General features: G+C 38.0%; 3 protein-coding genes across 6 annotated transcripts in view; 1 reads left to right on the top strand and 2 right to left on the bottom strand.

The window, feature by feature from the left end:
• The window catches only part of LOC308410334 (coiled-coil domain-containing protein 148-like), a 30,826-nt gene extending 15,208 nt beyond the window's left edge, over positions 1-15,618 (top strand). For all 3 annotated transcript variants that reach the window (XM_080903594.1, XM_080903595.1, XM_080903593.1), the window contains 7 exons: positions 1,608-1,746; positions 4,788-4,994; positions 9,989-10,129; positions 11,598-11,716; positions 14,034-14,151; positions 14,336-14,470; positions 14,996-15,618. In XM_080903594.1, the coding sequence (XP_080759720.1) occupies positions 1,608-1,746; positions 4,788-4,994; positions 9,989-10,129; positions 11,598-11,716; positions 14,034-14,151; positions 14,336-14,470; positions 14,996-15,139 (1,003 nt within the window). In that variant the 3' untranslated portion in view covers positions 15,140-15,618. The remainder of the gene's footprint in view (positions 1-1,607; positions 1,747-4,787; positions 4,995-9,988; positions 10,130-11,597; positions 11,717-14,033; positions 14,152-14,335; positions 14,471-14,995) is intronic.
• A 3-nt stretch (positions 15,619-15,621) lies between these two features.
• upp2 (uridine phosphorylase 2) lies at positions 15,622-18,294 on the bottom strand. The gene is made up of 7 exons (XM_080903600.1): positions 17,648-18,294; positions 17,375-17,489; positions 17,126-17,284; positions 16,901-17,015; positions 16,571-16,780; positions 16,338-16,484; positions 15,622-16,212 (listed from the first exon to the last, which is right to left on the bottom strand). The coding sequence occupies exons 1-7, from the start codon at positions 17,698-17,700 to the stop codon at positions 16,070-16,072; spliced, it is 942 nt and encodes a 313-aa protein (XP_080759726.1). The 5' UTR covers positions 17,701-18,294; the 3' UTR covers positions 15,622-16,069.
• A 149-nt stretch (positions 18,295-18,443) lies between these two features.
• On the bottom strand, positions 18,444-23,182 carry LOC308410338 (uncharacterized protein C7orf57 homolog). 2 transcript variants are annotated; one of them, XM_080903601.1, is made up of 8 exons: positions 23,075-23,182; positions 22,765-22,811; positions 22,430-22,594; positions 22,224-22,320; positions 21,783-21,891; positions 21,439-21,521; positions 18,883-18,975; positions 18,444-18,584 (listed from the first exon to the last, which is right to left on the bottom strand). In XM_080903601.1, the coding sequence occupies exons 1-7, from the start codon at positions 23,152-23,154 to the stop codon at positions 18,894-18,896; spliced, it is 663 nt and encodes a 220-aa protein (XP_080759727.1). In that variant the 5' UTR covers positions 23,155-23,182; the 3' UTR covers positions 18,444-18,584; positions 18,883-18,893. The 2 variants fall into 2 exon arrangements, with proteins under 2 accessions (XP_080759727.1, XP_080759728.1); XM_080903602.1 differs by having other exon boundaries at positions 22,430-22,582; positions 23,075-23,155.
• Positions 23,183-25,330: the final 2,148 nt, after the last annotated feature.

Raw genomic sequence — 25,330 nt, 5'->3', positions numbered from 1 at the left:
CCCCGCCCACGTTCGGCTGCAGCCACTGTGACGTCATCCACTTTTCTTTGACGTTGAACCTTCAAAGGTTTGGGGGCGGGGTTTAAGCTAATCTCTGACACAGCTGCATGACATTTAAATGGCATAAACTATTAATTTAAATTACCCATTGTAAATGTTGTTCTTAAAGCAGACTGGTTAATAATAATTTCACCACATGATATTTTCAAATTATTTTGTATTTGCTTAAATAAATGCATAATTCAAAGACTGTAATTTTTCATTGTATATCAAATTACAATTGGACATTTTAGGTGTTCCCTAAATTTTAATGTAGGCATCAGGACATAGATATTTTTTATTTTGCTTCTTTTTATTCAGATTCAAGCTGAGTACGATTAAAAGTTGTTGGGGTTTGTTTTTACTTAGACTGAAGTTTGTATTCCTATCTACTGATATTAATTCATTGTTATCTTAATATAGCTTAAGGTGGGGTGCATGCATACCCATATGGAAACGATATATACATAAATCTTATAAAGTCTGTATCTGTCTTGTGTGAAACTTGTATGAAAAGCATACAAGAGTGAAAACAGATATAAGATCCCTTGAAAAATTATATACATGAAACTTGTATATTTTGGATACTTACTAAAACAATATATGAAAGTAATGAGAAAGTGGCCACCTTCATGAGTGAATCGCATAAGCCTTATATGATTCACTATATGAAGTAGGCCACATCTTATGCAAGTCTTTTATAAGTTTTTTCTATTTCTTTTCCATATGGGTATACTTGAGCTTGTATGTATACTTTTTACCCTGTGTGAATAAATTCAAACTTCTGCACCCAATTCTTCCTTTTTAAAGTCATTAAAATGTATACTGTAAAGTTAGAGAAATCATTAAAAGCCCCAAACTACAATATAATATTCATAATCATTATAAGAGCCTCTAAACTTCTCACCACATCTGTATGAAACTCCTGGCACTATTTTTGGTGATCCCAGCATCTGTTGACAAATTTGGGGCGGACATCATAGTAATTTAACCTTAGTTATGGTTCATACTAGGTTTTGCAATATTATTTTATAATTTTACACATTTGACTTTCTTATATATTTCATTATTTTACTATCACTTACCACACTTTATATTTTATCAAAACATTTCTTTCTTATAGCATTTTGTGAGCTGATTTTGGTCCAACTGTAATTATTACAAAAGGACATCTTAATGATCTTCAGCCTTTCATTTAGATAATTACATGCGGGAGCAGAGCTCTGCTGTAACTGGACAGATCAAGATGAAAGATTAAGAACTCAACAGGATATTAAAATCATATAGATGCATAGTCACTTCACTCTGCAGAAACAACCTTTTAAATACGTATTTCTCACCAGGAGAGTGATTATATCAATATCTCCAAGCTACTTCAGAGCTCGATTTTTATTTACATACAGCTGCTTTTATATTATTGTTACACAGTACTGCTTTTTATCTGCATGTACTATATGAAAATGCAATGCAGTCAAATGAAGGTAGAGAAAGACAATTTTGTAGTGTTGCTTATCTGTTGCAGTGCTTTCCTTTCTGATCATGTACTGTTTGTGTTGAAATTGTTTCAGGTTCTGTGGCTGGTGTGAGCACGATCATGAACACTTTACGTTCACAGTGTCTAGGTATACTCATGACATACCCAACCACAGAGCCCTCTGCATGGATATGCTGTTGAGATTCTTTCCTGGGAAAAGTAGACAAGAGCTGGTAAGTACTTTAGGGGAAAAATCTGAATTAATTGTTAAATTTATTTATAAATGGACAAACAGAAAAGCCAGCTATTGTTCTAATCAGGAAATAGGTAAAAATCTCTAAATGTACAAAATCTGATGGTTGATATTTTCATATGTAAAGACATTTTGCATTAATTTTCTACAAGTTATGAGAGTAAATTGAGTATATTTTTGGTTTTTACACTATTCTATGACATTTTATTAACTAGAATAGTAGTGGCATAACATTAATAGCAGCAGAAGTCAAAAATAAAATAAAATAAATAAATAGTTGTAGTATAATGTAATTAATCTGGTGAAGCAATGATCACCTTTGAAAAGAAGTCTTGTTCCTCCTCATACAGTTAGAGTCACTCCTTGAAGCCAACCTGTGCAACCACAGTCTGGTGTGCTGACCACAGAACAACTGAGCATCACGTGCCTTGCTCAAGCCTAAAATGTATCTTTGGGTAAATTGGTCCCCAGGTTTGAATGATTGGTCACTTTCCACCAAGCATCATTTTATTATTATTTCTTTTTTCTTTACTACACACAAAACACACACATACATGCTCTCTTACATGCATTTACCATAAATTAAGGCATTAACTTTCCCACACACCCATCTAAAAATGTACTTTACTCCCCTGTGAGAAGCAGCCCCACAGTGTGAGTCCCAAGCTCCCTGATCAATGTAGCTTAGTACCCTGAACCCAGCAGTGAGACACATAGATAAGCCTGGACAATGATCTGCTCAGCACGCTGCAGAATATGCCATGTCACCCACTGTGGACAATTTGCTCACGCCACCGCCTAGCATCACCATGACAACCGCCAGACCCTCTCTCCGTCCTCACCATCACCCAGAGACCTGTCCTCATATCAGTTCCAGCTGGGTGCTGCATTTAGAGCTGTGATCGTTCAGCCTTAGGGGAGTCTTGCAAGGAGGAGAGATGTCTTTCTCCATGCCCCTCACCCAGAAACATTCCCAGAGTTGGACTAATTCAGCTATTAGTCATAATTAGACTGGCTTGCGTGCATAGGATAATCAGTGAGAACTATAGATTGATTTGCTGAAACCTCTCTGATTACACTCACAAATGCAATTCTGCTATCAGCATGTGGAAAAAAGAAATCTTGATTTTATTCAGAGTTTTTGGCTTTTTCTCTATCTGATATCTAAATGAAATCAACCGAACAAGTATGTCTTTGATTATATCCAGCAAACTAGTAAAATGGTCCCCCTAGCTGAACTCAGCTCTGCCTGTGTGCATTTCCAGTGAAAACATGAATTGTGACTGGCATGTGTGTGATTTGTGATATTTTGCGTGTATTTGTACACGAAATCCCATTAGCACTCCAGACAAATTGGTGACTTGGAAATTCTATAGTTAGCGTTTTAATCACAATTTAATTATATTTCTATGGAGTCAGCATCTTAGCCCTAATGTTTCTTATGTTGTTTTTCACTTTAGAGCATTGAAGCCTGTTCTTGTTTGAGCTATGGTATTCTGCTCACCTGCCGTTAAATTTGATCTCTGTGCAGTCATTTTAGGATGATAGCGTCATTTTCTGTTGCTTTTGTCAGTCATATTTTAGCTGAATAGAAGGTGTGAGACAAATGGTTTGTGGTATGTAACAATTGAAGAGCCTTGGTGATAAAAGCAGCCTAAATGTTTGCAATTTCTTGCAGTTCTTCTTTTTCTTCCTCTGATCCTGTAGAAAAATATCCGAAGGAAAATAGGGGAAGTGTAGAAGGTTTATTACTTTTCTCTTTTAACCTCGAGATATTTTAAATATATCATATCTTGCAGTAGTTTATCCATAGCCTTCAGTTGATATCCAAGTGGCTATCCCTATCTCAGAAAAGTGTCACTTTAATCTGTATATGGTAATTTCTTGTATTTTTGGGTGACCTAAAGTAAAACCAGCATGTCACTTTCACAATCAGGTGGTTGTACTCCAGCCAGCTATAAGTGGACATCTCCCTCTGCTGGATGGGGCAATTAAATGTCTATTATCTTTGTACCAGCAGAGAATCAGCAGGATTTCATAATATTAATATAATAGTAATAATAATATTCCATGCTAATAGTAAAAATTATTCATACCTCTTTGTACTTCTGAGTTTATATGGCCATTATTTATTTCACATTCTCCTCCAGGAAACCTTACTCTGCAGAGGAAATGTAAATGCAGCAGCTGAACTAGGTGGTGTTACACTCTAAGTGTATACTGCAGGCACAGTGCTGTGGATACATCCACACAAACTGTGAGTGCAATGGCTGAAGTGCACCCAAGCCTGTGCACAAGCATGCAAACATATATGCACATATCTCAAAGGCTCATGCTTAGTCTTTACTTCAAACCACAGTAAAGGCAGGGGCAAAAAGAGAAAGGGAAGAACAAAGCAGGTGGGGGGCTTTTCCTCAAGTTCTAAAGTTGTGTATTAATAAACAGGATTTGCTTGACTGCCTCTGGCGCTTCTGTTCTGTTGGCAGGTCTGTCAGCTCACTCATTTTCAATAAAACCATTCAGCCGTCTAATGCCTTCCCACCGTCAGTTAGCCACTATTAGCCCATAGATGAATATCATTCCCTCGGTTCCAATGAAGCAGCCAAGTGGTGCAGCCTCTGTGAGCGCTGACACAATGATGAATAGCTACAGGCAGCCCTCACACAGAAAGGAACTGTTTTCCTGTAGGACATTTCACAGCCAGGAGAGAGAGAGACCATTTTATACACCAGCAGAGTTAGATCTGACACAGACTTGTCCCTATGGTCCTGCTGCCATTATTGTAGAATGTAGTAACAAAGGGAAGTTTTTGGTTTGCCATTAGCATATTGTTAATTTGGTGCAACACGATGCATAATATATCAGAGTTGCCGTTTGGGCTGTGGTGCTTTAGTTTTGAAGCACTATGATCACAGTGTCATCTTCCAGGTTTTTTTTCTGACTCTGTTTATAATTGTGCCTGATACATCTGTACAGTTAAACATACAAACAGTACACAGTCCATTCTCATTCTTCTTCCAGCTGGAGCATGAATATGTGTGGGACTTGCAGCGCTTCACCCAGGCGCAGCTAAGAGCAGTGCCCCAGCAGTGGCAGCGAGACCATGAAGAACTCCTGGCCCGAGCCCAGGTCACACTGCAGGAGGCAAAACATGCCCACCAGGAGGAGCTGGAGCTACACAGAGACCGCCAGAACCAGCAGGACGTTTACTTGCATCTCAGAGAAAAAGTTAGTGCCTCTTTTATACCTTTGAGTCTTCAGTTGTTGCATTTTTGAGATACACTGAAATCTACTTATGGTGCCAGAATATACGTTTTCCTCATATATATTCAGTATATGCTATATAGTTAACATAACATCTTTTTTCCTATATTCCTTTCAAGCTATCTCATGTGCAGCTGTGATAGTGTTAAGTTTGAGGGAGCAGATTGCCTGCTTGTGTACAGTATATCTGCTGATGAGGCTGTATATTACGCCAGGCTGCCTGACAGCATCTCTTGCTTTAGCTGCCACTTGGGATGGGCTGTGAATGCAAACAAGCTAATAAGAATGGTCTTATTAGCTTGTTTGCAAGCTAATAAGACTTGCAAACAAGTCTTATTAGCTTGATGTTGCTGTCTCCGAGGGGTGCTAGTTCACATTCGCACAACAAACAAGTTACTCATGTGAACAAATCCATGTGGTGTTGATATAGCACCAAGTTGCTTATGTCCTGTGGCTGTTTGGATAAGACACTGATGTATGAGGTAGGGCTGGTGGGAGCCGACAACACCGAATCTCATTTTGTCAAAAAAAACACCACAGAGGTTGTTTTTCTGCTGTTGGTTTGCAGATGCAAAGTTCTAGGATTGTTTTCTGTACAGATCTGTGAATTCTTCCCTCTTGGCATGAATTAATTCTTTCTGTTTTCAGTGTTTTTAACTCTATATTACCACAATTTTGGTATCTTGTTTCGAAAGTTGTTACGAGACTGATCCTGATCCTAACAACCACAATATATAGTTAATAACTAGAGCCCAGCCAATATATATTGGCGAGGGTGGTGTATTGCCCGATAATTGGTATTTGCCTTTATATCGGTATTGGCATTTAAAACTGATAAATGAAAATTAAAAAAGTAAAAGAAGAGATGGAAGAAACTCTCTGTTCTATGAATGTGGATGTTGCATAATTTGTCCACCAGAGGGCACTCTGCAACTTTCAAGATTATTTTTAAACAACATTTTCATATCATCCTAGTTAGGACTCATAAATCGCTACAGTTACCAAATATTATGGGGGAAAAACAATATAAGAAAATATCGGCCAAAATATCAGGTTTGTAAATCACCAAAGATTGTATCGGTCTTAAAAAAAAGTCTATATTCTTGTAGCGCTGTGAATAACGATCTCCACTCCTTTCCTTCTGCTACCTGCCAGTAGATTATTTTTCACATTTGTGTCACACTGAAGAGTTGAAATGTTTTCTATACAAAAGTTTGAAAGATAGTACATTCTCAAAAACAAACAAAACCTCCCAATTTTTTTATTTTACTTTCTAAATAGTAGTGCAACTTTATATATGACCATATACTTGATATGTCTTAAAGTGCATTATCCTAAACTTAAAGCAAAAGTTGGGGAATTGAAGACTGACTGTCAATAGGTTATTATTTTTTTCTTATGGAGTGTAATTTAAGTAGTGGATGTGCACATATTTGAGTTTGCGTGGAGGCTCAGATGGTGTCTTGTTTTCATTCAGTCTTTCTTTCCACCGCCTTTATCATCACTGCGCAGTGACACTGCAGCGAGGCAAGATGGATTCTCCTTCCGATGCGTCTGCCTCTTTAATGCTTTGGTTTCTGCAGCTGCTCCCTCTGATCCAAACAACTCCCCTGACTCTACTGTGAGTCATCCCTGTTGTATTTAGTGTACTGTGTAGGAAAATATGGTAGCAGAAACTTGCATATTGGAGCTGGCAGTATAATATAAATAAATGAATTAATCAAAATGTATATTTTATGGAGGGCTAACGGTCAACATGATCTATAATTCAAGAGCAGTCCATCCTGGTTTTTTTTTTTTGTGTTTTTTTTTAACAATACAATTGTTTTTTTCCATATAGGGGTAATCTGATGGAAAAGGATGAAAAGCACAGTTTCAAAAAAGACAACAGACCCTTTGGAAACAGCTTACTGTGAAAAAGAATTATAAAAGAAAGATTATAGTGATGGTACTTTTTGGTTAAGGCGGTAGAGTAAGTGCCTACTTGTTACGTTTTCTTCCTTGGGTTTCCACATCTCGTCTTCTCAGTGGGTTCAGATGAGAGCATACACAGGACAGTTTTTGGTTAGTGCCGGTCTGATTCTGACCTCATTATAGTGAGTGAGGTTGTGTGCTGCCATCCCACTCAGACACTCTTCAGGGAATGGTGCAGTGGGAAGAAATCAAGGGTAATTGATTTTAGAGTTTGCTTGAACTCTTCTGTTCTAGAAGGGGCAAGGATGCCACAGAAGACAATCTAAACTCATATGTATGCACTCAGATGAGATTACTGATCATATAGCAGTTTCAGAAAGCGCTCCAGACGTGAAATTGTAGAAGCTGTGGTTGTTTTAAAATAAAAAGATATTTAAGATAACTAGTCAACATTACATGCATGAGACCCAGCTCACAATCGTTCCATTTTATCACTGAAAGACAGACTCTTCTTTTCAAATCACCATCCGTTTGTTCTGGCTCTTGTAATTAGCTCGTATTGTTCTCTGTGTTACTGTTAATTCCGGCCTTTTATTGTGTCCTTGCTTTCATTTTACCTCCCACTTATATCTCGCTCCCAGGCATATTTGATGAGTGATTGTGTTTTTTTTCCACATGAGTAAATAAAGCCTGGAGGGATGACAGATTGTTGCAACATGCTCAGGTGGGAAAGGGATGAGCAGGCCAAAGGACAAGCGGCACTACAAACAAAAAAGAAAGATTTCACAAAACCGGAGGTTTTCTTTTATAGCCAGCACTCTTTTTTTTCTCTCTCCGCCCTCCCACCTTATCTCCAGAGTACTTTACCAAACAAACATCACTGTTATAGATTAACTTATGGCCACATTATTTATGTGGTCTTCCTACAGTAATCAGGATATTCTCTAGGCTCTGTGTGAGGAGATCGCCTGTCATCGAGTCAGTCATTTAGTGGCTGCCGAGTCTCTCTGGTGGCCAGATGAAAACAACTGTGGAGTTGAGACAGTGTGTGGGCTCCACAGTGGCTCAGCTGACAACTCTCTGAGGAGTTAATTACGCATATGTCTATAATTTTTCCTTTGCACAGTGATGTACCTGTTATGGAACTCAGGAAAATGTTCATTGTCTTGGGTGTAAAAATACAACAATAATTGCATAGTTTCATTTTTGTCATCTTGTAATAGACTTCAGCTCTTGTCCCTTAAAAGATTCTGTAAATTTCATGTATCATTAACGTCACTCAGCAGAGTGTTCCCGCATAATAAGGAGTAATGCTATTCTCGCTTCTGTTTGTTGCAGTAATTTACAGCGCTGATGATTTTATGGTTTTTGATTTTTTTAAAGCCTAATCTGCTTCCATCAGCTGTTATATATATTAAATAACTTGCAATAGAAAGTTATGATGGCTGCTGCAATGCCGGCTGACAAAAGACATTTAACTGTACAGTGATATTAACAAAAGCTTTGAGCCAGCTGCAGTGCTCCGATAAAAAGACTATCATTCTTTTGTTATTCTGACATCTCTGCAGTCTTTTTTGTGCTACCATGAAAAAGGATGGTTTCCCATTTCCATTTGAATTCACAGAAAATGAGATTCCAGTGACAAATTACTGTAGACTGTACATAATGACCATTTTATTCTCTTTGTGCTACCTAAAATGCCTCTTCATTCCTGCCTAAACAAGAAGTCTTACAAAACACATTCAGACACTGGGAATCTTGGAGTTTTTAAAGAAACATTTCATTGTTGTGTGACCTGAGTGTATCAAAATATATGTACTCCCTACACACCTGCCTATATGATTTTCTATACATTTTGCAGGTATCTTATTTTGACTGATTGAACTTGATGGATAGTTTAATTATGTGTACTTGTTTTGCTGAGAAAATATGCCCACTAAAGTTATATTGGGTAACTTGTCAGAATATGCCAAAATTTCATTTTTTAAATGATTTATTTATTTGTTTTTTTGCATGGGTTTAAGCGTTTGATTATGTGAACACCAGAAGTTATTCAAATTATTACTGTGACCGTTCACAACCACAGGATTGTACTAAACAAAGCAATAATGGAAACTGTTTAAATAGCAAGTGCGCACATAGCTATGAGGCAAGAATGAAGATGAGGAAGAGGAAAGTACATGCCAGGATAGTAGAGACCCTGGTACTAATTAAAAAAAAAGAAAAGTTAACTTTAAAAAAGTGTCCAGAAGCAAAAATAAATAAATATTTTCTTACTTCTCCAGGTTCAGTAATACTGAGAACTCAAAACATCTGCAGGAAATAATTTTAATCGTATTTGCGAGAGTTTTCTAAAGAATAACCATATTGTATTTCCATCTTTAGCACTGCTAAATAGAAGTGGATTAGAGGCTGGAGTGTTTAAATTCTTCTCTCAATCTCACAGCTGCTGCTTTCTCTCAGGCAGACATCATGTATGATTAACTTGATGATATTGCTGGTGATAATGTGTGCCTGGTCAGTATTCAACACTTCAATACCCGGCATGCCACAGAGAGGCTGCTGCATAACAAACCTGTCACTCATTCCCCAGCAAATGTTTGTGGCTATGTGTGTGTTTGAAAAGTTAAGACAGTCTCTTTCCAAATATCTAGCTGGGTGACTGAGGATTGCTATTGATTTTCTTTTTTTTCTCAGCTAAAACTTGAAAAATCTCTACATTTTTAACTTGAGGAGCTTCTGTGTAAATATAATTAATCTAAATTGCAGAATGAGGATGCCATTCTCCTCACTAGGATACGTTTTGTTTTAGTGTAGGCCTCAAACGCAAGGGTTTTCTTTATGATTCATTGTTTAGAGGGGCCTGAGGGGGATCTAGAAAAGTGTGAAAAGCAATTTTGGCACCTCCTCTGGAGTTCGTGCCACAATTTGGCAGCTGGTTGTCTCCGTCTGAGTAATTCTTTCCAAACAGTTGCTAATAGACAAGAATCTGCCTTTTTCTTTTCTCCTTCATCCCTTATGTGTGTCTGCATGTGTATTTGTAGTTGCAGCAGTGGCGAGCCCAGCAGGAGGAGGTAGCAAAGCTTGAGGCAGCAATAGCAGCCAGACAACAAGAGGAAGAAGAGGCGAGGTTAAAGAGGGAGCGAGAGAAGGACGCCGCCATCAGGTTGCAGCAGAAAGAAACAGTAAACACTTCTCCACCCTTATAACAAATGTCGTTATAGGTTTGTTAAATCCTGGGACATTTGCTTATTAATGTCTATACTTTTGCATGTTTCACCTTAGCTTATATTATATATTTTATTAAAGCAAGCATTTTTCTAGATGATAAATGCTACCTTTTGGTTGGTTAGTGTTTTGTGCGAGTAATTCCTTAAAGCCAAAAGCTCAAAGCTTTAGATATTTTTGTTCTACTGTTGAACTGTATCATAACAATAAGAGCAGAGATCCTTAATATGGTCATCTCAGGCACACAACTCTGCTGTTTGTGAAGGGCAGCCAATCAGGAGAAGTTTGCTACTATGGCCAGCTTTCAGGAAGGAGGAGCTAAAAGTAGCTTTTTTAAGACAGTACACAGGATGAACTGAGCATCAGACACAAGACCATATGTGTGTTAAAGAGGAACTTCTTTGAACTGTGACTCATGCAACACTGCCCCAGCAAAGGCCAAGAATAAAAATGTGGAAGTGAAAGGCCAACTTTAATTGTTCTTTTGGGATAAAATGAGTATGAATTCTTATGCTTCACTATGGTGCGTTCCATCCACTAACATGCAAACATCCAATCAAAAACAAGGGACAACTATGTAGAAGACAATGGGGATTAGTTTAGGTTTAGATGAGTGTTTACAGTATTGATTTCATGCTTTCATGCTTTCATGCTTTTTGATGCTTTCAGTACAGTATTGAAAGCATCAAATCATTTTGTATGTGCGCTCGTTCTAAAACCTTTTCATGTGTATGAACAGATGAGTGTATGAATGACTTCTCAAGGAATGAAATATCACTGAATGCCTACAAAACAACCGCTGAAAGTAATTGTCTCTTTCTTTTAGAAGTACTAGAAATGCCATAGAGTTTCTTTGGGTAAATAAAAATGCATTATATTTAAGGACTTTAGGAATGAATAAAATAAAAGAATAATTCCGCCATGGCAGGGTTTTTGGGTTTTTTTTAAAATTCACTGCGTTCAAATTTCTTGCCATTTATGGCTCCAGAATCTGAATGATTTAATTGTGGGCATGCATGGATATCAAATTGAAAGCACATTGTGGATATAATTACATGGGTATTTTGATTATTCACTTTAGTTATTGAACCCACAGGTACGACAGACCAGAATATGTGTGTGTGTGTGTATGTCTGACTGTTTAATTAAATTTCTCCTCAGGGGTCTGCTAGGCGAGTATAGGCAACCTGAGACATTCTGATTAATGAGAACATTTAGGCCTCATTGGATTCCATATAATTTAGCACAATAGTCTGGCAGACGTTGAAATATCATCTCATTCTCTCTATTTACACTTATCTGATTCCTGCTCTGTCTCAATCAATAGGACATGATGATCCTAAGAGTTTCCGTGGGAGTCAACTTAGTGGAAGTGTAGCCACTGTTCTTGTTCAGTTTTAGTCTTTGTTGATTTTTTTCCCCCAGGTCAGACAGTTTTATTTAAAGCAGCAGAAGAGGAGAGAAGTGCTGGAGCAGAGGGATCAAAAGAGGCTTGCTAATCTAAGAAGCGTCATGGAAGAACAGGCAAAGCGAGATAAGGAGAGGTGAGTGTTGCACCATGGGACCTTGAGTTTTCAGCGCTGCCAAGTGCATCAAGGTTGTTAAAGGCAGCTCAAAACCCTTAGATTTTCTGAATTACTCAAAACAGCCATGACATGTTTTTAGTCAGCCACTTTATGCGTGCAATTTGGGCGATCACTCACAGGAATTCACAGTGTTGTCCAAAATTTACAAGTGACCTATGTCTATTTGAAAAATACATTCGAGTAAAAAGTGGAATCTAGCATGCTGCATTTTATTATTATGTGAAGCACTTTGAACAAATACAGTTACTAAATTATTTTTACATAATTTCCATTGTAAGCAGTCTGTGACAGAGTTCACTCAAGAGTATTAACAGGAAATTATTACCATTTCACCTTCATTTGTATCATGTATCATTAGTCAGTCTTTTCATTGACTAATTAAATAATACACTTTGGAACTTTCATGGACACAAAACTTAAGAATACAGTGTCTATATTTTTTCTTCTTTACATAGTCTTATCCTATGTAAAGAAGAAATTATATGTATATAATATTTATACATACACTCTGTGGTCACTTTGTATTAGGTACACTTTTTTCTGTACCTGGGTTGAACCGCTTTTTTTTACCTTCAGAACTTTGTTAATTCTTTATGGCATAGATTTAACAAAGTGCTGGACGCATTCTTAGAGATTTTGGTCCATATCAATAAGTTAGCGTCACACAGTTGCTGCAGACTAGTTGGCTGCACATCTATAATGTGAATCCTTTGTTCCACCACATCCTAAGTGTCTTCTATTGGATTGATATCTGTTGATTATGTCGGCCAATTGAGTACAGTGAACTCCATTTTGGTGAGCCAGTCCAAATTATAGCCTCAGGTTCATGTTCTTAGTAAAAGGAGAGGCACTCAGTGTGCTCTTCTGTTGCTGTAGTTCATCTGCTTCCTCTTTCAATGTGTGTTTGCATTCAGAGATGCTCTTCTGCATACCTTTATGCCAGGGAGTGGTTATTTGGGTTGATGATGCATTACTATGAGCTCAAAAGCAGCTTTGCCATTCTCCTCTCACCTCTGGCATTAACAAGGCATTTTCGCCCAGAGAACTGGCACTTACTGCGTATTTTCTCATTTTCAGACCATTCTCTGTAAATTCTATAGTTGTGTGGACAAATCCAAGCCCATCAGCAGTTTCTCAAATACTCAGACATCCCATCTGGCACCAAGAGCAATGCCATGTTCAAAGTCACTTAAATCAGTGGCCTTTCCCATTCTGATGATTCCTTTAAACCTCAGCAGGTCATCTTCACCGTGTCTGCATACCTAAATGTAGACATGTAACTGTAACTCATGTGAGTAGCTGATTAGATGTTTGTGTTAATCAGCTGTTGAACAGGTATATATAATGTATTAGTGTATATCAATCATAAAATATTTACTGAATACACAGGAATATGTACTGCTAAATGAAAAACATAGTATTAATCAGAAATCACGGCTGATTGTAGTTTCTTAAATGAAAAGAATGCTCTGATAATAATAATGGATTGGATTTATATAGCGCTTTTCAAGGCACCCAAAGCGCTTTACAATGCCACTATTCATTCACTCTCACACACTGGTGGAGATAAGCTACGGTTGTAGCCACAGCTGCCCTGGGGCAGACTGACAGAAGCGAGGCTGCCATATCGCGCCATCGGCCCCTCTGGCCAACACCAGTAGGGTAAAGTGTCTTGCCCAAGGACACAACGACCAGGACAGAGAGCCTGGGGATCGAACCGGAGACCTTCCGGTTACAGATACGCTTCCCAACCCCCTGAGCCACAATGTAGCATTACAAGTACTTTCTCTGAATATTTGCAACTTTCTAACACCTCCATGCTCGACCCTTGCTGAGTCACTGGAGATGTCGCACCTCATCAGTGATGCGGGGTCAGTCAGACGTGAGCACACTGGAAACTTTCAACAGGAAAAATAATGTCTCAGACTAATGTTAACTTGCTGCTGAAAAATAAAACGTGCCTTTAAAAACATTCTCTTGCGTGGTGTGGTTTCCATTTAATTTCTCTGCAGACACACACTCACATTGAATCCGTATAATGTTGTTGACTTTGGCTGTGAGAATGAATTCAGATGCGAAAGGGATTCGTTGAGGAGCTGAGACAGAGATAAAAGCAGGTGATGGGAGAGGAGCTGCACTCTGGCAGCACCGTAGAGCCCTCCACAGCCTGGAGGTCTGCTGTGTCAGGAGCAATATGTAATGTTGATTGTGGCAGTGGCAGAGGAAGAAAGGGATTGTTTAGGTCTGATGTCCACACCTTTTCTGCTTCCTCTAGGGTGCAGTTTCGGGCAGATATGCTACAACAGCGACGGCTGGATAGAGAGGCGCGGGAGCTTGAGCGGCAGAGAGAAGAAGAAGAGAGACAGAATCGTCTGGAAGCTCTTAGAAACCAGGTGGAGCATTATCTGGTCTTTCAACCACTTGGATTAGTTCTGTCAGTGGAAATAACTCACAGGGGAAAAAAACTTGACTCATCCTTATCTGAGTAAAGGCATCACTGCCACCTTATGGCAGTAAGTAAAAAGACAATTGTATATTATTAGTAAATCCAGTGTATATTTTTCTTATTTCTCTAAGGTTGGGGTGGTGGCAGAGGCAGACCCAGAGAGGATGATGGCAGACACAGAGGCTTGGAAGTGTCGACACTTGAATGTAAACGAGTTTGAGCTCCAAAAGCCTCTCTACAGTATAAACACGTACACAGACACACAGGTGAGACATGATAGGATCTGCCCTCCTAACCACTTTCTTTGCAAAGTCTTTAAGGCTGCATGATCATTTGCCCCTGTCCTCTTATCTCTGCTCTGTATGTATTGAGCCTACATGATGTCTCACTCCCTCACTCACGTTTCCTTCGTTACATTAAGTCACTTAAGTTTCAGTTCCTTTTGGGTGACACTGACCAGTGACCCATGCACTGGTGGAAAATTATGTAAGCTGGGTGGCTGGCCAAAAAGTGTTTGTCCTCAACAGTCTTAATTTCAAGGCCACCAAAGTCAGTCAGTGAACTGTAGAGTCTGTGTGTGGTTTTGTTTTAACAGGTTAGGATTTGGGTATTGTGTAATATAGGTATTGACTAATGATTGTCAGACTGTGATGCTTTTCTCTTCTGTCACCAAATGATGATGAATTAATGATCAAACCTTATGTCAAGTATTAAATGTGTAGTGAACCATTAAAAACAGCAAAGGTTGCATAAAGCAGCTGTGTTTATAAAAAAAAAAATCTATCTTCCAGATTGTGTCTGATCCAAGAGTGCGGGTTGAGCAGGCTCTGCGGGAGGTCGGTCTACACCAGAGTCAGTATGCCAGAGAGGTTCTGTCTGTCATCGAGCCCCCCAAACCACCTCGGCGAGACACAAGGTCCATACTTAAATTCTGACCCAACTTTTGTTTAAGTCATCTTATGAAGTCCCACTCTTGTCCCAATATTAAACAACATATGGCTTATAATGAATTTGCTTCATGTGTAAGAATCTTTCATGGTATTTAATTAAGAGTGCTTACAACAGCTGCAGTTCTTACAAAGTAGTTTTTTTTAACTACAGTATCGTCCTCCAAATGACAATTACAATTACTAACTTGTAGATTTTATATATGAGAAATACATACAGTATCTGGCAGATGTGTTGAGCAAAGAAAAAGACAAATCAATCTTTAGTCACGGACTGCATTTTAGGGTGGGTTGTATTTGCATAAAAAAATCTTGTGTTGCAGAAGCTACTAACATCCTCAAATATTTGATCGAGCAGTATATTTTAGTAAATGCGCTAAGTTCTAATCTAAAAAAAATTGCTGAATAATTTTCTTCTAAAAAAGCATGTAAGAAGGTGTTTTTCACCACTGTCACTGGTATCTCCCCCCCCCCCCAAAAAAAAAGACAATTCAAAGACTCCAAATCTGCAAAAATGTCCAGACGTGATATTTTTATTTCAATTCATTGAAGTGTGTTTCTTGGTCTTAAACACAAGCCCTTAAAATTCAAAGTAATCTCCTTTCTTGCTGGACTGTAATTCCAGCTTTGGCAGAGATAAACATGGAGATCAAGATACAGAACATATCATTTTGAACATTTGTGTTATTTTACAAGGATATATTTCTAGATAAATATAGTAGATATAATACATACTTACACATATACTCTATAAGCATACATGCAACACGCTTAATATTTTATTGTCAAATAAATCATAAAAAAAAATCTTAATGTCTAACTTTTAAATATTTCAGTATTAACATTTTAAGTGCAATATATATATATACATATCCACATGAGTCAAAACTATGTACATGCTACAGGGCGACTGGATTGTTAGATAATATATCCCAGGCGTTTCTTGATAAAATGGGCCACCAGAATTTGAGGTCTCTGCTGATATTCCACCAGAACATCATGAGATGATGTGATTTGGTCCCCCTCAAAGCGATTCAGCAATGCAACACATACCACAGCTCCTGGAGAGTGAAATGAGAGTTTTTAGAATAGTGCAGTATGTCAAAATCACAAGTAGAAGATGTACTTTGCAGCATTCAGAAGGTTTTGCCTTCATACAGTGTTTGCATTGTTAGAAAAATAATACCTTTGAGACCACAGACACGGCACATAGCAGCGAAAACAGTGGACTCCATTTCAATATTCCTCACTCCGGCCTCATAAGCTTTCCTCAGATACTCCAGTTTCTCTTCTTGGGAGAAGGAGCACAGAGCTCCATCCAGTCGGCCCTGACCTACAGAAACGGAAAACAGGATTTGTCAGGGGATGACAACTAGGAATTACAAATAAATGTTTAATGGAATTCTGTTCATACTGTACCTTCATAGAAGTCATGGGTGCACATGGTGTTTCCGATCACTGTTGGAAAAGTTTGAAGCTCAGAAGAGCACTGCAGAAGCTCGTTGGCCACTCCCTCATCCAGCTCAGTGTTCCTGGTGATAACTTTACCCAGAACGACCTGTTCAAACTGGGGGCGGAAAGAGTAGTCCACTGCTTTTTCCGTGATCACCACGGTCCCTGGAGCCAGACCTGTAGATGACACAGGGCATAATTTTCTTACATACTTTAATAAGAGTATTGTATTAATGACTTGAACAACTTGTTTAACTGCATGTAAAACTTTCTCATATTAAAATCAAAAAGACTTACCGACTCCACCAGACGTTCCCAGGCGAAACAAAACCACATCACGGCACTGGGCATGGTGCAGGAGCTTGATGAGCTCATGCAACATGATGGAGATTGATGGGACTCCCATTCCATGCTGTATTATATACACATTGCGTAGAAATTACATTTTCTAATCCGTAAAATACTTTTTCCTAACAACATTTAAAGAACAGTTCCACCCACAGCAAATAATGAAATACCTACACTTATAGAGAGAACTGGTCCCACTTTGTACATGCAGTAGCGATCAGTTCCCTCACAGATATCTTTGATGTCTCCTGGGTTTCCTGGCAGTTTCAGCTCCTGATGGATGAACTGGGCGAAAGCCTTCATTCGGTTTGCACTGCCACCAACACACACAAACTGTGGGAAACAGAGAAAAACAGAGGATTGTTGAATTGTTTTAGAGCTTTTAGAAAATAGTTTTATTTAAGCTGGACTTATTTTACAAACCTTAATATCTCCAAACATTTCAGGAAGGTTGTGAGTCTTAGTGCTCAGGCTGAAGTGGTAGAGAATGTCCTCTTCCATGGTGTCCAAATTGGGATTTTTTACTTGGACCTGTTCACTGAGTAGATTTTAATGCATTTTAGTTCATGAAGAGTGGTGAATCGACAATAAGTATATGTGCATGGATTAAATATATATTAAAACAGTGACATAAGTTTAAAGAAAAGCATCAAGAAATACTGTTTAAAAGACTTAGTTTAGGTTGCCAATACTTACTTTATATACTCATTCTCCTCATTCCCCATGTGGTTCAGAAGTATCGGTGTCATTACTGCAGCGTACACTTTCAAATGAAGTTTTAAAATGTCTCAAAACCTCCAAGTGTTTTCAGTTACTGCTTTCCAAATAAGAGTCATATCAGACTGTGCAGCAGATATAGTGGTGACCCCTGACCTTGCCACTCATTGGTTCCAGAAAGAGGGGAGTAGCTCAACCCTGCTGCTCCCACAAAAACATCCTCCAAGCCCCAAACAAACAGAGTACGATCAACCATAAAATTACCACAAAATAATAAAAATTACTGTCTGGTTCTAAAGTGTAAGTAAAGTTTTAAAAAGTCATACAAGCACCAGTCAAAATAAGCAATTGTTCATAAAGACAGTATTAATTTAAAGGCTGTTAACTCTTACAAAAGCATGAGTGTGTGGGTGTGTAATGTGTCACCAATAGCCAATCTGAGGCTGGTGAATAACTGGCGTGTACTGACATAATTTAGCAAAAGAACACCGAGATAACCTCTGACACTAGCACTGTCATATGAAAACAGAAACGCACAGAGCCAACATAATGTACCACGAACAGGAATCATGTTTAGTGTGGAAAATTTAGCCTGTGACATATACATATATATAAATGTTTCATTTTGGATTGGTTTCATTTTATTTGAATTATCAAACTTTTCCCAAAAGCTGACATTTACAGCCTTGTAGACACAGAAAAAAAACTTAACACAGGAGTTAACTGATGCCTTCAAGTGCACCACTAAAAATCACAACAAATAAAACGTCCAAGCTGTAATTCAGTGAGGCACTTTAATGCTCGAGTAAAAGATTTAACAATACAAATTGTTCTAAAACAAAGTAAAATGCTTGATGTGTCTCAGCATGAATCTTGTACGCCCTTTTCCCATCCAGGCACCCGGCAGTCTTCCGATCTATTGAAATTGAAATATATAAGAGTACAAGTCATTGTCACATAATTCACTATTATCTCTGTTATAGTGTAAAAAAGCCTTCTAAAGTCGTAATGACTGGGACCTTGAATTTTGTCACCTTCATCTTACATTCTGGTTATTAATAATAATACCCTCATAAAATCCATACACTGCTTAGCAGTTGGCCTTAATTTCCTTTCATAATGCAAAATGAGCATTCTGAAAGCAGAATAGGAAATTGGAATGTGTTATGCTTATTATAGGGTTAAGACTGTAACTCCATTGCTGCACTACTTACTTGACACGTCACTATACTGGTTTGCTGTCTTCTGCATAACCAAAGCTGAGCAGCTTTGACATGTCAACAGGGGCTGGTTTCTTGTCAATTACTCTGAAAGAAGATTAAAAATATAGTCCAAATATGATGGAAACAGAAATGTGAAAATTTGATCTTTTTAATGTCTTTTCCCCCTGTCTCTCTTTACCAACAAAGCTCGTTATTTCACTACACATTGCCTACAGTGCTCACAGTTTAAACATTAAAAATGGACCGTACCCCTCCAACACTGAATAAACTCTGGCTACTTATTACAAAAATTGGCTTCCCAACTAGTATTTGTCAAACAACACAAATATAGCAAAGATCCAACTGTGCAAAAATGATCCAGCAAAAGACTGGCTGCGTCTCACATTCAACATTTATCTCTTATCTCATTCAGACAAAGCAACAAAGAGAAGCACAAGTATTTTTCTCCAATTGGTTAGTCAGTCTTCTTCTGTCTGGAAACTTCCAGATTGCAACTGACTCATCTTCCTCCAACACTGTAGCTGATCAGCAGTTAAAAGTTGTTGCAGTAGGTTGATCTGTTCTGGAAACAAGCTTAATATATTACCACACTGGGGTGTTTGCAAATTTCACATAACTTTTTTATGGTAGACCTTTTGTGGAGTGCTTTCAACAGATATGATTGCGATCTCTGGTGCATTGCATGCTAGGTTATTTTGGGTTATTGACAAGTCACTGACATTTTCCCAGAGGTACAGAGAGCACACAGAACTAATCAGCTGTTAGCCAAAGCAAATAGATGAACATCTGGATTCATCTAGAAACCATCTCTCTGGGTGCTCTTTTGTTTGACCTAAGTTTTCAACCTGCCCAAGAGCATTTGTGCTTTGTCATCATAACACAGAGACGTATGGGACAGAATGTAATTACAACAATGTCTTGAATGTACATATATTTTTTAATTAGCCATTTATCTTTGCATCCTATACTGTATTATCTTAATGCTAATTATTACAAAAATAGAATGCCAAATATAAATAATATTAGTAAATAATACTCTAGACATGTTCGAATATATGTAAATAGATGGTCAAATCACTGTATGTAAATTAAGGTTTGTTTGATTTTAAATAACATTTAATAAAAGTCAATGTAATTAACTAATTTGTGATATACTATTTCTGTTGTTTCTTTAGTAAAAACAATGGGGAAAAATTCATAGTAAAAATAAAAAAAACCAAAACCATCCCACGCCTTTATCTGAAGTTCATACTAGACGGAACAACACTGTTTTCCTGTAACAAAATGATGTTTGTACTTGGATTAAACAGTGGTGGAGTGCCTCACCTCTGCAGGGTTGGGCAAGAATAACAGCAAAGGTTTTTTGGGTTTCATGGAAGTCTGCGTCACTTTAAAGTTTCATTACTGCATCCTTCTGGATTTAACATTGGACTGTTGTTCGTAGTTTACACTGCTGTTCCACTCTTGTGCTTTTAAAACCCAAATATTGATTTTCACCCCTCTGCTTAGTTCCCTCACTCATGCTGATCTTTAACTCTGGCCTGCATCGGCAACCATAATATACTAATAGTATATCAGTATGTTCTTTCTCCTTCATATTTCCTGCATAAAGTTGAGACATGCGCTACTGTAGTTTTTTGTTTTTTTGTTTTAATTACAATGGACAGTTGGATGGTGTCCTCATAATAAAAAGCACATACATGTTGCCTCTTTATTGATCTTATTTCGTCTGCTTCCTCATTTCAGGGAACTCTTGTGTGTGCCAGTACGCACATGAATGTTTATACCTTAACTGACTAACCATGAGTAAGTAAGCAGTAGGTCATACACCAGATCTTAGAGACTCCTGGTTGTTCTGGTTTTAATGGCTGACAATATTGTTGACAGTGAGTCATTTAGGATGAATAATTTAATTTTGATCACTTTATCCACCCATTTCAGCAGGACCACACATAGTTAGTTGGGCACCATGGTGGCTCAGTGGTTAGCACTGTTGCCTTGTTGGGTTCAAACCAGGCCCCCACCTGCATCTTCCCTGAGTGTATGTTTTATGAGGGAGATCTAAGAGCTCCAGTTTCACCCCATATTGAAAAATACGGTGGGTTGATGCTGCCTGTGTAGGCCCATGAAAATCTCCCAAAAGACATGATTGATTACTTTCTGCTAAATAAAAAAAGTATACACAGTTAAATGATCTGATGCTCTCCAACTGAGTTCAGTTTCATTACTGGCAAGCACAAATTGAAATAAACAAGTTTGAATGCAATCAGAAATAGTTGCACATACAGGACAGTGCAGGAAAGCTTTATGACCTTTTATTCTATGTGGTTGTCTACTTAAAATAAAGACCAAAATGGACTGCAATTCATTATTATACATGTCCAATGTCATTTACAACAAAGGTGGATTAGTATTAGTGTATTAGTATGATCCCATTATACTTTATGTCAAAGAATCTAATAGAGTTGTAAAACTGCCCTATGAGACCTCCCTTACACTAAGCATAAAACAGAACTTCAGCACCATCTTGTGACCACACTCACTTACATCCTCCTGAATTTGCTGGCCTCATGATATTGACTGGATGTCTGCAACTTCTCTGTCTCACTTTGGTGGACAGAAATGTTGTCCTGTAAAAAAAGTAAAAACAAAATCAGAATACGTGGACGTTATTTGTTGTTGACTAATTATTCCTAATTTGGTTGTTTGTGACAACTTAGCAATCAGCTTAAGTCATAGGAAGAAAGTACCTGAAGCACAAAATAACTGTCTGATACTGAGTATGTAACACTAAGCGAACAGTCCTTAAACTAACAACACAAGAGGTGGGATAATTGTTTATGGATCATATGCCAATATTAGTTTTCTAAATGACGTTGGCATTACTGTACCTCCTCTTTCTCATTGTTGCTGCTGTTGTCTCTTTCCCAGGCTGACATGTTGTCGCTCCCAAAAGGAGGTTCTTGTGGTTCAAAAGCTCCGGGGATTTCCTTCTCTTCACTGTTAATTAGCCAGTTGGAAAAAACAAAACAATATAGGTATATAAAAGTATCAAATCCTTAATGACAGCTTAAATACAAGATCAAGCAAAAACAAAACAAAACACAAAAACAACCCCCCCCCCCCTAAAAAAATAAAAAATAAAATAAAATATGGCTGTGGTTAGCGAAACAGGATAGTAGCATAAAAAAAGGTTTTGTTACATAAACAGTACTAGCAGTGGGAGAATCTTTACGGTATTACTGGCAAGTATTTATGTACGTATTAGAATAAAAACAAAGTGTACATACTACTATGAGTGTGTGGTGAAAACAATAACACAAATTTGAAACCTTGGCTCGCTTAAGTCTCCTGATTCAAAGCCAAACCAATGTGGAGGTTTGTATGAACTGGGTTTAGAAATAACTGATTCCTCGTGGCACAGAAGTCCTGTTGAACAAGGATAAGAAAAAAAACACGGGGAAAAAACTAATGTTTGTAGCAGTTATCATACGGCAAGAGGAAAACATGGAAATGTAAGAAAACAGGACGGCTTTACCCTTATGCCCTCCTTGTTTTGCAAGTTTTACATAATCAGAGTCACTCTCTAGGACTCCAACTCTTCGCCCTCGGATCCTCTCCTCAGGAAGAGTGTTGGTAGTTGGGGACAGTCCAGGGATCTGTGAGATGTGGCCATTGCTTGTATGGTATCCTGTTTTGACTCCTGCAGTTTTAGTATACAAGCACACATATGTATATATATTCATTGCTTTATAAATTGCATTATCCCATGTGCCTATGTTACTTCACACAGCATCTCTTCACCAGTGTTATCCTCATAACCTGCACAACCTGCACACCCTGAACTAAGTATTCATAATTAGTTTTACTTGCCATATTTTGTTGGTTCCAGATCGTTACTCGTGAGGACGAAGGAATTTCTGGTGGAAACGGAAACAAAAAAGCCTGTCAACCTTTCCAGTTATACCTTGAGCGAGCCGCAAGCTGTTGTCATTAGCACCATCAAAGCAATAGTTAAATTAACCTTGGCGTTAGCTAGCTAATGCTATCTGTGGTAGCCTTGATTTTTATCCACGCCTGTAATTAAACACACATGAAAAGTAACATGACTAATTTGACTAAAGTTAAAGTTTCAAGATAGCGATTAAACTTCTGATTTAAAAGTAAAACGTCTTCGACTTACTCTGAATTCATTGTGAAAGCGGAGTAAGAAGCCGCTGTGAGTGGAGGCAGACTGTTTGGAAGTTGTGATCGCGTTTCCATGGAAATGGGCTTGAGCCCTCTGGAATACAGTTGCTGTCCAGAGAAAAGTGCTGCGCGCAGAGTGAATACTCTCATAGGGTGCATGGAAAATAAACAACAGTTAGTTAGTTAGTTAGTTAGTTAGTTAGTTAGTTAGTTACACTCATCATGGGCATGAGTGTCAATGGTAATTTGGGGGTTTTAATGATTTCTTTGAACTGTGAGTTTTGCAAGGTGAAATGATTCTGCAGCGTGCATCTTCGACGACTGCAAAAACTTGGAATTGGGGTTTGAATTTATTTAGCCCCCCCCCCCAAAAAAGGGGTAATATTTGGTTGAAAAACACTTCCTAGAGTTTTGCCTCAAGGCACACCAATGACCCCCCACTAATTGGGGGCTACTGTCTTCTTAGAGCACCGACTTCTTTCTGCCGCCTTTCTATGTGGATGACATTTAGAGAGAGATTTGATGAGTTGAAAAGCTTTGTGTAAGGTGTATTTGAATAATGTTTTTAAAAATAATCCATTGACAACTTTTCAGTAATTTTCTATAAATAAATACTATCCAAGCATAAACTATCCTTTAGCCAAAGTTCTTCTTTTCAACCAGAACAAATAGGCTGTCTGCACTTTCTTCTTAAAATGTAATAAAGAATTAAAAGTAGATGCAAATCTGTAGGCGATGGGACATTATCTTTACTTTCTGTACATGAATACCTCTTAGGATAATTTTTTTAAAAGTATTATTTCTTTTCTCTTCAGCAGCCATGCATGCTTTGAAGTATACCAATAATTTATGAGGCCTCAGGTATGTTCAGAGCTTCTCTCAAGTGCTAAGGGCATGCGCACAGCAATCCAAATAGCAGAAGGAGCTTGCGTTAACATGTTAAGCTACCCAGAGAGAATATGTCAGTGACAGGAAATGCAGTCTATTCCTTCAGTAGAAAATCGCAATGTCGCTTGAGATCATTTGGTAGTAAGAAAACGAATAATGCACAACAGCAAACAAGGCAAAAAACACTTTATGGGTGAACCCAGAGACATTTCACTAGATATGTAGTGCATCTGCGTTTTTAAAAACACTTCACATAAAAAAAAACCATAAAATACATTGACACAACACATGTTATTTTTCAGAAAATTGTTTTAATGTGTTTATTATGAGAAAAACAATGTTGTTTGTATTCAAAAATTGCATGTTTCTTAATTATACCAAGTTATGACTAAAAAGCACTTTATGACAGGATAATGATAACATTATAGGCTTAAATATAAGGCAAAAAAAATTGACACACAATTAGATTGGCATTTGACCCTTATGACAAAAACGCTATTATAAAAGTGCTCAGATAGATAGATAGATAGATAGATAGATAGATAGATAGATAGATAGATAGATAGATAGATAGATAGGGAAACTACTGTATTACAGCAGCATGATAAAGATAATAAAATAATAAAAACAGTACAATCTACAATAAAAAGAAAACTGCCCAATGTAAAAGTACTGCTGGCCCACAGTGAAGGTGCTTTAATGGGATGTAATACAAACAATTTTTACATAAACAGCAATACTAAAAATAATGAAAATAAAAAGTAAGACCGAAATTGTGCAAAGGAGTAGTGCAAATGATATTAATGTTTGACACAGACATCTGTGTGGAATTCTATGTCCTGGTGTTCATCTGGAGAGAGTTGCTGTACTGTTTTATTGAGAATGATGGGAATGATTTCCTGCAGCGTTCTTTATGGCTGCAGGGTTAAATAAGAGGGAAAGGAGCTCTGCTGCTTCTGTAGTGTAGCACGGAGGAAATGAGATGGATTGTTTGTGATGGAGAGCAGTTTGTTCAGTGACCTCCTGTCCCTCACTGGCTCAAATGCCTCCAGATTCTTGCCAATGATGGTTCCAGCCTTGTGGATTAGTTTGTTCATCCTGCTGGCATCTCTGGCACTGATGCTGGCTGCCCAGCAGACAACAGCAAAATAGATGGCACTCGCTCCCACAGACTGGTAGGAGATCTCCAACATCTTTCTGCACACATTAAAGCATCTGAGCTTCCTCGGAAAGTAGAGTCTTCTCATCCCCTCCTTGTACACGGCATCACTGCTGGTCTTCCAGTCCAGAGCAACAGCACCTGGCTTAGTCTCTTTTTGTCTTGTTGACATTCAGAAGGAGGTGATTTCTGTCAGTCTACGCC

Source organism: Rhamphochromis sp. 'chilingali' (genome assembly GCF_963969265.1).
Source record: "Rhamphochromis sp. 'chilingali' genome assembly, chromosome: 14".
Taxonomy (NCBI): domain Eukaryota; kingdom Metazoa; phylum Chordata; class Actinopteri; order Cichliformes; family Cichlidae; genus Rhamphochromis; species Rhamphochromis sp. 'chilingali'.
Note: the sequence above shows the minus strand (reverse complement) of the source record. Positions and strands in the feature narration are given on the sequence as shown.

Bases quoted from the DNA above. Each gene is read 5' to 3' on its own strand.
- upp2 (XM_080903600.1), bottom strand. From the start codon at position 17,700: ATGACACCGATACTTCTGAACCACATGGGGAATGAGGAGAATGAGTAT. The intron at 17,016-17,125 runs GTAGGTATTTCA...TATATAATACAG, and splicing joins GACCAGTTCTCTCTATAAGT to CATGGAATGGGAGTCCCATC. The intron at 16,213-16,337 runs GTATTATTTTTC...TTCACTCTCCAG, and splicing joins CCGTGTCTGTGGTCTCAAAG to GAGCTGTGGTATGTGTTGCA.
- LOC308410338 (XM_080903601.1), bottom strand. From the start codon at position 23,154: ATGGAAACGCGATCACAACTTCCAAACAGTCTGCCTCCACTCACAGCG. The intron at 22,812-23,074 runs GTAAGTCGAAGA...CGTTTCCACCAG, and splicing joins GCTTTCACAATGAATTCAGA to AAATTCCTTCGTCCTCACGA. The intron at 22,321-22,429 runs GTAAAGCCGTCC...CTTGTTCAACAG, and splicing joins AAAACAAGGAGGGCATAAGG to GACTTCTGTGCCACGAGGAA.